Below are 16,006 nucleotides of genomic sequence, written 5' to 3'. Positions count from 1 at the left end.
CTGCCCGGGGTTCCAAGCTAAGGCATCTCTTTTTTGCAGATGACAGCTTAATTTTCTATAGGGCAAATTTTTCGAAGTGGAATAAAGTCCAATCTTTGCTTCAGGATTATGAGCAAGCCTCGGGCCAAAAGCTTAATGTGGAGAAAACCTCAATTTTCTTTAGCAGGAATACAAGGCAACCTTTTAGGGAGTTTATTGGCTCTCTGGTAGGTACCATGGCTTTGAGGAGTTATGGAAAGTATTTAGGACGCGGCGTGGGAGGGGCGCACTCGGATGATGGGAGTGGGGGTAGTGGTGCGTGATTAGCATGGCAATGTAGTGGTAGCAATAGCAGAATTTTCCACCATTCTTCTGATCCAACTCAAGCTGAAGCTCAAGCGGCTTGGAGGGCAATTTCTCTTTGTCATGACCTGGGTCTTCGCAGGGTGCATTTTGAAGGAGACTCCTTAATTGTGGTCTCAGCTCTAAAGGAGGAACCTTGTTGGACTAGATTTGGTCAGTTGGTCAATGATTCTAAGTTCTTATGTCAAGATTTTGATTTAGTAACCATGGGCATTACCGTAGGACTGCAAATATTGCAGCTCGTACTTTAGCAAAATTTGCTTTATCTCTGAGGATTAATTGTACATGGTTGGAGGAGAGTCCTCCTCCAATCCATAGTGTCATTCTTGAGGAGAACATCCTCCCCCTTTGATTAATAAAATTACCGATTTTTGTCAACGAAAAAAAAAAAGAAAAAAGAAAAAGAAAGAGGCATTGTAGAATTGAAGGAATTACATTGGTCTAGGTTTCAGAATTAATGAAGGTAATCAAACTTATTAATCAATAATCAAAAATTTCTAATTTTTATTCTTATCGGTACTAGTTTTAAATTCCCTTAAACACTAGTAATTATGAAATATTGAAATTATTAATAACATATCTAGGGTTTAAAATTATTTCTAAAAGAAAAACTAATTTATGAGAATTACATAAGGTAGATTAGTTTGTTGTAGACCACTATTAAGGACCTGAATATTTTGGATTAAGATCCCTTTAAATTATTGTCAGAATTTTAGAGAATTCGGGCAGGTAATTGTGAAATACCACTTCTAGCACCTACCTGACCAAGTAAAAATTAGGTTGCCCAACCACTTATCCGGTAGATTCTATAAGTAGTCTCTCACAATCACTTGCCTGAAATTTTTAAAATTCGGACAAATAATTTGAGAGGATCATAATCCAAATATTTTGGCCCAATATTCAGAATTTCAACAATTTTGCTTGTGTAGAGCATGATCTGCAGAGGTATTTTAGCTCTAACAATAATTCACTAGGTTCAAGGCCCATTTGTTTGATACACATTTTAAGGGATGCAGATCACTAGTAATTTGATGTCTAGATTGCTAGTGGAGAAGGATCCTCTCCATTTCAAATAGCCGGTTAGTGATTTCAAGAGTGGTAAAATGGTAAAAAAAAAAAAGAAAAGAAAAAAAAAAAAAGAAAGAAAGAAAGAAAAAGAAAAGGAAAATGATAATTTTACTCCTCTAAAATGAACTACAGGATCTGTTTCCATTGCTAGCAATTTTTTGGCAATAAATGCAATCTGGGCATTAAACGGGAGAAAACATTTATATGACCCATATGTCCCAACAAATAGGCAGGCTACTTGAAACCTGCCTGAACAGGTTTCAGGTATATATATTTATAATATCTAATGATCTTGAATTAATTCATTATTTTGGACCAAAAAAATTGAAGTACATTACTTAGTTAGCTAGCTAGAGGATGTTACAATTAATTGTACATAGTATACAACATATTATGGCTACATATCAGCATTAATATCTTCAGAACAGAAACCTCATGAATCAATCAAATTTCTTTTCAAAGGCACTGCAGGGAGATCATTCTTCGATCATCTGGGGAGGTAGCGCAGCGAACAACGCTGAGAAAGAGGTTTTCGTCGCAAGGGATGCAGAGCTTTGAGTCAGCGGTGAAGTCATATTCATCCCGTGCTTGATCCAGCAAAGCCCTGAAGAGTGGGTGATTGAGGATCCCTATTTTGATCACAAACCTCTTGCAATTCTCACCCACATAGACTACTAAGTGACCCTTTGGGACATCTTTTGGAATCGATCTGTTGTCTTCGTACGTGGTGGCAGGCCACAAATTAGCCCATTGGCAGCACTTCTCACAGGCTCCACAAGGTATGACTCTTTTCCCCATCTTTCTCCACTTTTTCATGTACTCCCTCAAAAGATTTCCCTTCATCACCTTCACACGGAGAGAGAGAGAGAGAGAGAGAGAGAGAGAGAGAGAGGTAGAGAGTTGTGGGGATGGTAGGAAGAAAGTGAAAGGTTTATATAAGTGTAGAAGGGAAGAAGAAACCCACCATTTTGGAGCATTAAATAGTTGACGTGATGGGTAGCTACGAAGTAAGCTTTATATATATATACCGTATATGATATATGTAGTTTGCTGTCTTTTATAGTATACGAAACTGTACGAACATGCATATATATATATATATATATATATATATATATATATATATATATATATATATATATATATATATTATTACACCTTTGAATCATCTATATATATCTATATATAGGGATAGATAGATGATTCAAAGGTGTAATAATATCTAGTAATGTCTCATATTGGAAGCAACTCTCTTCAAGAGATCAGGATTGTGGCTGATCAGTGATCTTTCGAAGTTCTCAGAGGTAAGACCCCACAAGTTGGGGTTGGAAAAGATAAGATATGAGAAGGGATGGGATAAAGCTTCTTGGGCACAGTGCGATCCCACTTATTTCTAATACATATGGTTATGGATATTGTAAAATATATCTCTTTCTTCGAAGAGAGATAGAGAGAGTAGGACTATTCTCATGCATATGTAACCCTAGTGTTCAAGTCGGCCAAACTAGTGGGTTTCTTTATTTACTTTGTACAAAATGGGTTTAAAATTCCAATACGGGTTTTTAGATTTGAGAAGTGCTGATATTTTTTACTAGATTCACGTATTTGACACAAATTCAATATAAAATTAGTGAATTTGAGTTGATGAGTCAAGTTATAATTGATCTATATATATATATAATCTTATATCATGCACCGGCATGTGATATTTATAGCTTACATGCCTCGCGAACCCAACACCAAATTAATGGGTTAAAGTTAATTAAGTTATATAATTTTATACTCATGTCAACTCGACATGACCTAAAATCGATATGCAAACACAAATTATAAGCGTACATTAATTGAATTGAGTTTCACTATCAGCCAATTGGCCATTTCATTATGTGATGCAGTATGTACTTAGCTAGCTCGGCTGGAGATGATCACATTCAGTGAATGATGCTCTTTATATATATATATATATATATATATATAGATGCTGCTTTTCTCTGGCTATAATATTCTTATCCTAATAATTGGACGACTGACCTTTTTTTTTGTTGGATAAATAAGAAAGGATACAAGCCTCCAAGAATTAAGGGTACAAGAGCTAACTTCAGTGCATGCATCGTTCATAGATCTTGAATTAATGTAAAGTTTGTAGGTAGGAGCTAATTAAATCGTGTACTATCCGTACGTACAAAACAATTCTTTAGGCAGTATTAGCAGTAGTTATTATACCGTTTTCATGGATCCAAATTGATTCGCGATCAGTTTCGCGTATCTCTGCAATCTGACGGAGCATGCATGCAGGAGATATGGCATGGGTTATGCAGATCGAGCAAAAGGGGGTGGAAAGACAATCTTGTATTGCATGCAGAGAAGGGAGTGGAAGTCACAGTTTTTGAATCCTAGAAAAGAAAGCTGACTCTCTCGATAGTTGCGACATTCCAATTATATTCATTTCCCTCCTTTTATCCCACCAACCAATTAAATCAAGGGTTTTAGGTTTATCTTAAGTCATTACAGACAGATGAGCAAATATGTGAAAAATTAGCCTTAAATCTGATACTCAACACTTGGGGCCGTTTCTTTCTGCATAAACCCTTTTTCCTTTTCGAAAAACAGTTTCTGCCCCGCCCCCTCGATCTCCCTCTTTGTATGGCGCCCCTTAAAGAAGAAAACGAAATTTATGGTGCCGGTGATCAACCACGAGGTGCACTCGCGTTGTTCCAAATCTACGTACTCAAGTTCATTTTCTCGTGTCACCGGCCTCTTGAAGAAGGTGAGTTTTGCAAAGTAGATTTAACCTGTGTAATTAAGTCGTCTTACAAAGTATATTTGGGCTAGTGTTGGGCAATTGGAGAATTCAATGCCTTCCTTCTTTTCGTTTTGACCGGTGTGAGTTTTTGGGCGATTTTTTTGCTGTGTATTTTGATTTTGGGTGAATGAGATGATGGTGGTGGTGATTTCTATGTTAGGAAATTACTCCTATTTTTTTAGACATGTGAGATACGAAAAATAAGAAGAAAATGAAATGAAAGACTTTCAAGCAATCCCACAAAAACATAAGATTTACGAGGTTCACAAGTAAGGATTATGTTCACAGAGTTGTAGCAAATTTTACTATTATGGAAAAATTAAAATATAAGAAACTTTTACAATTTAGAGAGGTTGATTAAACTATTCAACAGTTTTAGAAACCGTCAATTATTCATCTTTTTTTTTTTTTTTTTTTTTTTTTTTTTTTTTTTGTAGTGCAAAACCCTATTGAAAACTTCTATAGAAAACCTAGAAAAGACATGTGTTTCCACACTTTTTCCATAACAACAGAGTCTCAAAATAGGTCTTTAAATAGAAAATTGGAATTTTTAGGTGACTGTGTCCGGATCGGAGGTCCTCGCTGCGTATCCGGACGCAATTAGGGTTTTGTAACTTCGTGTTTAGAGTGTTCAGACACGCCAACGGCTGTCCTAACATGCCTCAAAACTGGCACTTTCTAGAACTCTTGTCCGGATGGGTCTTGCTGCCTGTCCGGACCAGCTTGGCTGAAAAAAAGCTCTTGAATTGAGTATCTTAATTGTTCGGACAGGGTGTGCTGCCTCTACAGACCAAACTCCACAAACCCAACATTCTAGTGGTGTTTTTAGAGCATTTTTAGGTTTATAACCAAACATCAGAAAATAGTCGTCATTAATTTTCTTTAAAAATGTATTTCAATTAAATATTTTCTGACAAAAAAGAAAAAAAATTTACACCAAAACAAACATCCCTTATATACAGTTCCCCGGCCAATCTTGTTGATTCTTATCTTCGCACACGCGTGACTTACTATTAATTGTCGCAGCTCCAGATATTTTCTTTGTTTATCTTTCTTTGAATAAGCAGCCGTTAATAGAAAACGATAGAGTCTCGTCCAAGTGTCGTTCAATGATGAGTGAATAGAAGAAATAATTTGTGAGATTGTGAAAGTGCATCGTGGAAAAAGGGTTACCATAAGGTTCTTTTTCTTCTTTTTTTTTTTTCTTTTTCTGCTGATGGGCGGTTCATATATGGTTGAAGTTATATTTGCTCAGAGATGATTGGGAGACAGCGCATGGATTCATCCCCTGAAGACAATCTGTGCTGTATTGAGCCAGTTGAAGGATTCCTCGGTTGCTCGCTCCTAATTGGACACATCATTTGTGTTCACTGCCAACAATGGCCCAACGATCAGTCCTTGCAACGTTAACTCGTATTAATATTTTCGTTGAATGTGCCCTCCATCTTCTAAAAGAGTCTGAAAACAATACCCATTTAGCTATATTGGCGAATGGTGAGCCAATTCACTATTTTGGTGAACAATATTTCTAGTAAAACTATTTTGGTGAGATAAATTACTATATAAAGATCACATAAATCCCCTGGCCTACCCAATAGCTTCAGTAAAATGGTGATTTTCGAATTTGTTTGGGGAGCAGTACTCATCAAAGTTGGTGAATTCTATTCATTCACCAAAAGAATAAAAATAATAAAATTTCTCTCCTTTTTTTTTTAAATTTTTTTTTCACACTCAAAAGCAAACGTTGATCTCTCTCTCTCTCTCTCTCTCTCTAATTATCCTAATGTTTATTTATATTGAAAGCTTATGACTTTTTTTGAAAAATATGACCATTAGGTAAAAAACAAATTCAAAAATATGAACAGTTAGGATAAGACAATTATTTTCAAAATATAACCGCTAGGATAAGATAAATATTCATAGAAATGAACATTAGAAAAAGACAAATTTTTAAAAATATGACCGTTAGAATAAGAAAAATATTCATAAATATGACCGTTAGGTTAGGAAAAGACAAATATTCAAAAATATAAATGTTAGAGAAAGAATAAAGAAATATTTGAAAAAGAACATTTAAATAGAATAGTAAAAGTGAATAGATAAAATGGTGAAATAGCTGAGGGCCGGGTACTTAATTTAAAAAAGTTGATAGTTAAATTAGTGAAAAGTGATTGTTAGCTATTTTGGCTGGTAAAATCTAGTGAGGGTCCGTTTAAGTTTGCGATTTCAAAAAGTGCAATTTAAAATCACGATTTTAAAATGTGCGATTTGAAAAAAGTGATTTTTAAAAACGCAGTTAAGCGTTTGGCAAAATCGCAGTTTAGCATTTAAAATCGCAAATTAGCCTTTAAAATTCTGCGTTTTTAAAAAAACATCATCTTACCTGCGATTTGAAAAAGCAGATTTTCTGCGTTTTTAAATCGCAATTTTTAAAAATGCAGTTTCCAAAAGAATTATGTTCTACGATTTGGTTTAAAATCGCACTTATTGTCTACGAAATCGCAATCCCAAATGCACCCTGAGTCTACTAAAATTGCTCTAATAAAATTATGTACATTTTCATTATTGTGACCACCAATATGAGCTAGCGTCCGAAGCGAATACATAGAATTTATCATCATAACCAAATTCTAATTGATCGTAATTATTCGAATTTGGAGTTAGGGTGTAATGCCCCCGACCCATTAGGGCTATGTTTGTCATTTAAGTCTCTCAGAGGTGCAAAATAATTAAAAGGTGATCTACTAAAGCAATTGACTAAATACGGAAATAAATGCATGATAACTGAGATAATGTCAAATCGAAAAACTTTATTAAATGAAAAAACACTTGGTCTAAAGTAGTTCCTAATGCTAAGACACTTAAAAAAAAATAAAAAATAAAAAATAAAATTGACTCAATGATCCCCCCACATCTCCATTCTGGCCTATTATGGGATTTTGCTCATAATCCTAAAAACAAAAACAAAAGAGAGTAAGTGGAAAGGCAGAGTAGGAAAAATCTCTAACTATAAAAACAGTTGGGTTAAATTCATTTACTTCCACAATCATTTTACGGTAAAATGACATCAAGGCATATTACTTCTTTTGTATATATAGATACATATACTTATACTTCAACTTTCTCTTGGCCTTTGTATATCATTACGCCTTGTATACTAGGGTTGTGTTGTCCTTGTGACCATGACAACACTTGTGCCTTCAAACGTGTCAACCAGTTGATTAACTAAGGTGCACTCATGGTGGCAATTATAGTGATGGGTTCCCACTTTCTCTAACGTTCTTTGGTGAGTTGCACTCCCATCGTAACTTTTATACCGTGATGTGCATTCTCTGAATCTTTTGAAGCCAAAATTATCTCCTCCATATACATTCCCTTGTCTTATAAACAATAATATTCTCTTTTTCTTTACTTGTCTTGATATCTTCTAGGGAAATGTGTAGGAGGGTTGTATCTAAACAAATTTTCCTTGTTTAAAAATTTCCATAAAAAGGAACTTGCCTTAAATAGTATGGTTCCCAATTTAGAAACTTTCCAAAAAATATAGCTTATCTTAAGTAAAATGTTCATATTTTGAAAACTTACTAAAAGTAGAAACGTAGTAACCAAGGGTTGAATGTCATAAAACGTTTTCTAGTTTAAATATGCTTAATAAAATGTTTCATGCATGTACACAAGTTTATAACATTTTAACAAATAACATAATTGTATATGGAATAAACAGTAAATATATAGATTGTATAAAAATATGGAATGAACATAAACTTGGAAGGGATAAGAGATTTTAATTACCTTGATAGTCTTTAAGGAATCACTTAAACTTTCCTAACCTAGACTTAATGTCACCTTGCTAGAACATCGATAAAGATGCATTTAGAGATAATGCATGAATTATGCTTACGCGACCTGAAAATCAAGGGTTCCTAATAGGGCTGAGCAAATCCCCGCAGAACCCGCACCGACCCGCAATCCCTGCCCCGCCCCGCAAAGCTTGAAACCCGCACCCATGGTGTCGGCCATGGGGCCTTATTTGGGCCCCCCGCGCGGTGTGAGGGGAGCCCTTAAAATTTTGCGAGTCCCCGCCCCGCCCCGCAGATTTTGAAAAAAAAAAGACAGAAAAAAGTAAAAATCGGTAGCACTAAGCAGCCCCTGCAGAACCCTAACTCCCTAACTTGAACTTCTTTAACTCCCTAAGCAGAGCGTCGCAGCCCGCATCACTCCACCACTCGCCTCACCGGCCATCACGGCTGCACCCCACTCCGCCAATCGCCTCACCAGTCACTGGCCCTCACGCCCTCACTCGCCAGTTGCCTCACCGCAACAGAGGGACGGGAAGCCCTTGCGATCGTCTCTGTTTCCTGCTTTGCTATTTTGCAAAGAATCAAGGTTTGGTTGAATGTATATTTTGCAAAGACTCTTTACAAGCAACTCTTTGCTTTATATATTTGTAATCTTGCTTTTGTTGTATACATCCACTGATCAGGTAAATCCAAAAATAAACCTCTTTCAATGACAACTTTAGATCACCCTTTCATGTTAGTAAGAACAGAACATGCAATTTTCTGTGTATCTGAAGCAAAACAATAATAATAAAAAAAAAATACAAATTTTCTTTGTGAGATTTTCACGTTATTAGGATTTGGTATAAATTGATAAAAGGATGACAAAATGCCGTTCAAATTTGGTTAAGTTTGATATGGTTAAGTCCTGGAGTGTTCTAGTGATGAAAGGAAATAATTTCTCTACCTGTTTCAGAAAACTCTCTCTTGGGGCTGTTGTTTTTTTTTTTCATCTTTGGATACAGAGAATTCGTCTAATCCATGGTTTATTTTGCTTTTCCTGCTCCGTTGTTATCTGGTTTGCTTGTAGCAGTGTAGTTGTTATAAGGTTGAGGCTCTCTGTGTAGCAGTAGCCTTTGTTTGTTCCTGTTCTTTGTTGTTCTATTTCGTTATTGTTGTGCTGTATTTGTTGGTTTCCTAACTAGAGGGTTTTGTCCCTATGCAGGAGTTGTTTCTAGTCTTCACTAGATTGTTTGGATTGTTGAGATTGAGCTTTATAAAGTCTTTTATTCATCAAAAAAAAAATTTGTTAAGAGCTTGATAGGGTTAATTAAACTTGCCTTTGATAGGTTTTTTGGTATTTTATTTGTGATTGTACGTCTATCTCTTTAATTATGCTACTGTTATACTCTTTTTGGATTTATGGCTTCAAAAGTACTTCCACTTCTTCCATGACATTTTCTTGTTTAATTATGGATTTTGAGTGATCGATGGTGCCAATTTGCTTTGTACTCCAGTTTGATTAATTACCAAATGCAACTAGCTAGCAACCTTTAGAAGGTATCTTTTGCCTTAATTAATTAAGGGTCTTTCATTATTTTCATGAAAGTAATTGCTTCAACAACCTTCCATTTATCAATTCATTTCATTATTTTCATGAAAGTAATTGCTAGAACGGCATTTTGTCCCAAAAATAAGAATGATGTATCATTGAGCTTCCTTTTATCAATTCATTTCTCACAGTTGTAACTTGTAAGTAAGTGTGAACCCTCACTTACTTCACTTACACGGTTTTGCAGGTATTTTTGGAGGAATCACATTCAGGGTTCACGGGTCTCGTTCTAATTTCTAAGGAATTTCGGCTTTCCAAGTATTGCTTGTTCTTTGTTCTTTGTTCTTTGTTTGGTTTATGAATAATGATATATGTGTGCCTATAATTTGTGGTTCAAGGAATCAAGGGACATGTGAGGTCTTAATAGAATATGTTAGGATTATCAATGTATGATTATGTTAGGTCTCTATCTGCTGTTGAGTGTTGATTATGTTTTTTTTTTTTTTTTTCCACTTAAATTGTAGAATCAAGTCATGGACGATTCAACTAGTGCTACTATTAGACCTATTGGTTCTAGTTCTGCTTCATCTAGGCCTAGTCTTTTGGATACGAATATGGGTTCTAGTTCTTCAACTATGGGCCCTCAAAGTCCTAGTGCAACTCTCGCACCAAAACCAAAAAAAAATGAGCAAACATCAACGGTTTGGGAGCATTTTACCAAGTTAGAGTCGAGTGACCCCGATGATCATAAATCACAGTGCAATTATTGTAAGATGGAATTTAATTGTCACCCTAGAAGCCATGGTACTTCATCTATGCTACAACATATCAAGAAAAGCTGTAAAAAATATCCTGGTAGGTTTGATAAGACACAATCGAAGTTGAGCTTTGAGGCTAAGAGGGAAGGACAAGCGGCAGTGGGTGAAGGATCTAGTGGTAACCTTATGATTACTAAGTTTAATGCTTCAAAAATAAGGGCGGCACTTTCTAGGATGATCATAGTGGATGAGTTGCCATTTAGGTTTGTGGAAGGTGAAGGGTTTCAGGACTTTATGAAAACAGTTGAACCTATGTTTTCAATTCCTTCTCGTTTTACTATGATGAGGGATTGTTTTTAAGTTCTTTATGTCTGAAAAAGAAAAGTTAAGGGGAATGTTCTTGACATCTGGTGTTCGGGTTTGTCTTACCACTGATTGTTAGACTTCAATATAGAACCTTAATTACATGTGTATCACTGCTCATTTTATTGATAATGAATGAAACTTACACAAAAGAATTTTAAACTTTTGTTTAATTCCTAATCACAAAGGTGACACCATTGGGGGAAAGATTGAGTCGTGTATGCATGAATGGGGCATTGGTAACATTTTCACTATCATGGTTGATAATGCTTCTTCCAATGATGCTGTTTTGGAGTACTTGAGGAAGAGAAGTGCTCATAAGCCTAGTGCTATATTAGAAAATCAGTTTATGCATGTGAGGTGTTGTGCACACATCTTAAATCTTATTATGACTGAGGGGTTGAAAGAGGTTGATGAATCCATTATAAGGGTTAGAAGTGCGGTTAAATATGTGAAGTCTTTTTCTGCAAGATTTGAGAGTTTTAAGACTTGTCTGAAAAGAGAAAACATTAATTTCAAGGGGTTGTTGTGTTTGGATGTTCCAACTAGATGGAACTCTACATTTAAGATGTTGGAAGGTGCAGAAAAATGTCAAAGTGCTTTTGAACTTATGGAAGAGTTGGATGGATATTATGGTCCTACGTTGTGGGATAGTAAAAACGGTTTAGGACCTTCTAATTGTGATGATTGGGCTCGTATTAGGATTTTTCTCAAGTTCCTCAAAATTTTTTATGAAGCCATAATGCAACTTTCGGGGTCTTTGTATGTGACATGTAATATGTACATTGAAGAAGTTTATGCCATTCAACTGCATTTACAAGAATATTGTGACAGTGATGATTATATATTGAGTTCTATGGCGGAGAAAATGATGTTGAAATATAAAAAGTATTGGGGGGAACTTGATAAGGTTAATGTGTTGTTGTTTGTTGCTATTATACTCGATCCACGAACCAAGTTGGGATCATTGGAATGTTGGTTCAATGATATTCTTAGTGTTGAGCAATGCAATGATATGATATTAAAATTGAAGAACCACCTTCAGAAATTGTTTGATCACTTCAACACTGGAGAAAACTCTCAAGGTGAACATAGTGGTGCACTTCCTCAAGGTTCCTCAGGAGAAACTGGGAAACGTCCATATGAATTGATGAATAGGTACTCAAAGCTAATGACTTCTAATAGTGATGTTCAACACAAATCGGAGTTAGATCGGTATTTGATGGAGGAGATTGAAAAACCGAATGAGAACTTCGATATTTTAAATTGGTGGAAGGTGAACTCAACCAAATTCCCAGTTCTTGCCCAAATAGCACGTATTGTGTTGGTCATTCCCATTACTACAGTTGCTTCAAAGTCGGCATTTAGCACTAGAGGGCGTGTGTTGGATCTTTTTCAAACTTCATTGGCCCCAATAACGGTTGAAGCATTGGTGTGTATACAAAATTGGTTAAGATCAAAACCCATCAATGGTTAAGACACAAAGATGGTTGAAGATCCTGAAAGTTATAAGCTCGAGTCAGGTAAGCTTTTAGCTTTCTATTATTCACTTCTTAATTTATTTTTCTATTTAAATATTCTAAATTTCTAATTATCGGTTCCAATCTTTGTAGAAATAAATTTGAAGAACATCAATCTTTTGCTTGAGGAGGATTAGTGAAGTGAAGACTCAAAATTTTGGTTGAAACTTGGGTGTTTGATGCTCGTGGTGACCGATTGGGAGGTGCTTGATGCTTGTGGTGACCGATTGAGAGGTGCTTGATGTTTTGGAACATTTAACATTTCGGTTTTCTTCATCTTGTAATATTATGTTCTTTGCGTTGTCAGTAATTTGTTTATTTATGGGATTGAATTTCTATTCGTAATTAGCAGTTAAACCCTACTAATCTACTATGTTTTTGCTTTGTAATTTGTTTTTTTTTTTTTTTTTTCAATTTTTTTTGCACTAAGTTATTGAAAACATTGCAAGCAAAAATGCTTTCTTTCTTCTTTTTAAGTTTTTTTTCCCCCTTACATTTTAATAGATGTTGGAATTTGAATTAGAGTTCTCTATTATAAAATGGCAATTAATTTTATTTTCCTTTATTTGAATTGATTTGGTTAGTGGTTACTTTGAGTCTTTGATGATAAAGCTTAAGATTTTTCTATTTTCATTTTCTTACCTTATGGTGTTTCTTCATGATATTGATGCTCTCTAAATTTTAATCTTTTTATTCTCTATATTGTTTAGTTTGAATGATTTGTTGTTTAGAAGTGTACTTATGACTTATGAGTTATTGAAGTCTGGATGTGTGGATATTAGTTGATATAGTGAATTGTTAAAAGATTTTTATGGATGTTGAAATTGTTTGTTAGTGTCAATGTAATAACTTATGGAGCCCATGTACAACAGGCAGTAAAACGTTGTGTTAACCACAATACCAAAATTCCTCAAATCAAGTTTTCATCTCTAAGTTATACACCAAGTTGGGTCCGTCCTATATCCAATCAATTCTAAGCTTAGCTGACTCACCCAGGGTGTGCATGCTGATGCGGTTATTTGCAATATTTGCAACAGCATATCCACATCCGCATCATATTTTTACTAACCGCATCTGCGTAGTTATTGCAAATATTAAATGCTGTTATTATCCACTATTCGAATATTAGATAATCGGTCTTCTTTGGGTCTCTATTAGGGCCTATTTTGAACGTGTTTGAAAATAATTTAAGTCGGTTTTTAGTGTTTTGAACTTGTTTTAATTTTTGGGGGTAATTACATTTTCCCCCATGACCTACCAACTTTTGCACGATACCCCCACGAACTACCAACTTAACCAAAATAGAGCATTCAACTACCAAAGTTACATGTCTTCCCCCCTTCCGTCAGTCAGAGGGGTTAAATCCGACGATCAATATGTTATGAGTCACATGCCGTTTTACAAGTTTTTCTTCATATTTTACCTTCATCTTCATTGTCAGTTCATGGGGGCATGTTGGAAGAGTATGGTAGTTCATGAGGGAAAAGGTAATTACACCTATGTACCAAAGTTACAGTTTTTTTTTTTGATAAGTAAACGCCAACAATTCTTTCTACAATTCAAATCAATCTCTTCCTATTTTTATCTTAAAAGGTTTAAGTTTACGTAATTAAACTTGTATATTTAAATTGTTCTTTTAAATTGGTCCATGTATGTATCATCTCCTGATTAAAACATTGGTCTTTTTCTCTCAATTTTTTGAATGTGGTTTTCCAAGTGACAATCCTCAAAGGATGAAAAGGGTTTGCTGGAGGAAGGACACGATTTATGATAGCATCTTTGACTTCATATTTTACTAGAATTGATGTTGGTGATTGCCGTGTTGGTGATATATACCAAGAAAATTATATATACAAATAATCATATTCAGCTACAATTACACAAATGCCATACTATTTTCAACAATAAAGCATATCTAAACTACAAATAGAGTTTAAAAGCTTTCTAATTCGGCTCAAATTATGCAAATTTCATATGGTTCTTATAAAATAGAGAAAATCAAGCTCTACGCATGGTTCAAAAATTGCATATTTAGCCCATGAAAATCCAATTAACAATCTACCAACATTATCCAACCATTCGGTCAAACAACAAAACACCCAAACGTATTCTCAAAATCAAAACATCACAACCATACCAAAATACTCAGAACCCGAAATCTCCACTACCATCACACACGAAATATGGCTCCACCAAGACACACATACACACTCACATGCAACTGGACAGGAGCTCACTCAACCGGCCACACACACCACACAACCTTGTCAACACACACGCACACTCATCCACAATTGAGACCAACAAAACTGGGGCAAAACTACATCCAGCAAACTGTTCGGCCAACCCCAACACAAGGAGATTATCCCAACATACATTACAACCTCCAAAATCTCCACAAACAGAGGACATGGTTGACACAGAGGAAACACAAGCAATCGGCCAACATGGCAAGCAAGAAATCCACCCATGAAAATCAAAACACCAACCAACCGGCCAAAACTAGGGACAAGATCTCCACAAAACTTTCAACAAGAACAAACCAAAATCATAGCTCAACCAAATCACCCAATTTATCAATAATAAATCAAATAGAAATTATAAGAATATACAAGGAATTACCCACTAATAATTCCTCAGAAATCACTGGAAAAGTATCACACGGACCATCTTTCGCCCAATCGCAGAAAAACGCACCTCAAGCCACTGGAAATCGGCTTGACCCTCCCGAAGTTCCACTAGAAGTCTCCCCTGGTTCTGACGGTGTTGACCCCTGGAGGATTGACCTCATTTGGTTCAGCCATCGTCGACCCACTGATCAGGTCTCGGGTCTCACGAGTTCTTCGGGATCCACCTCTGACTCGGCCACCGTAGGTTCACCAGAGGATCGGGCTGTTTGGATCTCTTAGATCCGTTTGAACCGAGAGAGAGAGAGAGAGAGAGAGAGAGAGAGAGAGAGAGAGAGAGAGAGAGAGAGAGAGAGAGCGCGACAGAGAGAGGATGAGTTGAGGTTGGATTTGAGGAAGATGAGGGCAAAAGAGGAAAAAGATATAATAAAAAAGCATGTGGTGGTCACGTGAGGCGTTGACCCTCGGATTTAACCCCTCTAACTGACGAAATGGGGGAAAACGAGTAACTTTGGTAGTTGAATGCTCTATTTTGGTTGAGTTAGTAGTTCATAGGGGCACCACGCAAAAGTTGGTAGTTCGTGGGGAAAAATGTAATTACCCCTAATTCTTTTAAGCCTTAATTTTTTGAAAATATATTGATTTCACATTACTTTTATCTTTTTGCCCAAGTGTTACATGAGAAACAACATAGCCAACCAAACCAATGTAAAAATAACCTAGATATAATCCAAAACGACGTCATTTTGGTATTAAATAACAAAACAACATTGTTTTTATGATTTTTTTAAATATAATATATATATATATATATATAAAGTGTATGGGGATACGGTTAATAACTGCTATGCATATTTACCTTAAAACAGCTATCCGCACTCGCATACGTGAATAGTGATTTTTGCTAACCGCATCTGCATTCGTATGTGCGGATAGTAGATAGTGGCGATTAATATTCGCTCGCATGTAAGGTTGGCAATACGGGCTGTCGTGTCAGGTTCGGGTCAACACACTTGACCCGGCAACCCAATTATACCAACACAAACCCAACACGATTAGTAATCGGGTTGAAACCCGCAACCCAAATATTTTGAGTTTTAAAATACTCGCAAGCGCACGAATCGTTTGCAATATAGTGTATGTGCAAACGCGATGTCGAATCTACAGGGAATTGTGTTGCAAAAATTAATTTCT

General features: G+C 35.8%; 1 protein-coding gene across 1 annotated transcript; it reads right to left on the bottom strand.

Moving 5' to 3' along the window:
- Positions 1 to 1,866: 1,866 nt before the first annotated feature.
- LOC133873321 (indole-3-acetic acid-induced protein ARG7) lies at positions 1,867 to 2,253 on the bottom strand. The gene has a single exon (XM_062311040.1). It carries the CDS (start codon positions 2,251 to 2,253, stop codon positions 1,867 to 1,869), a length of 387 nt encoding a protein of 128 aa, XP_062167024.1.
- Between the last annotated feature and the right edge of the window lie 13,753 nt (positions 2,254 to 16,006).

Source organism: Alnus glutinosa, chromosome 7, assembly GCF_958979055.1.
Source record: "Alnus glutinosa chromosome 7, dhAlnGlut1.1, whole genome shotgun sequence".
NCBI classification, from domain to species: domain Eukaryota; kingdom Viridiplantae; phylum Streptophyta; class Magnoliopsida; order Fagales; family Betulaceae; genus Alnus; species Alnus glutinosa.
This window is presented reverse-complemented; position numbering and strand designations above follow the sequence as displayed.

What these genes read in the sequence shown, in the direction of transcription:
- LOC133873321 (XM_062311040.1), bottom strand. Translation starts at nt 2,253, where the DNA reads ATGAAGGGAAATCTTTTGAGGGAGTACATGAAAAAGTGGAGAAAGATG.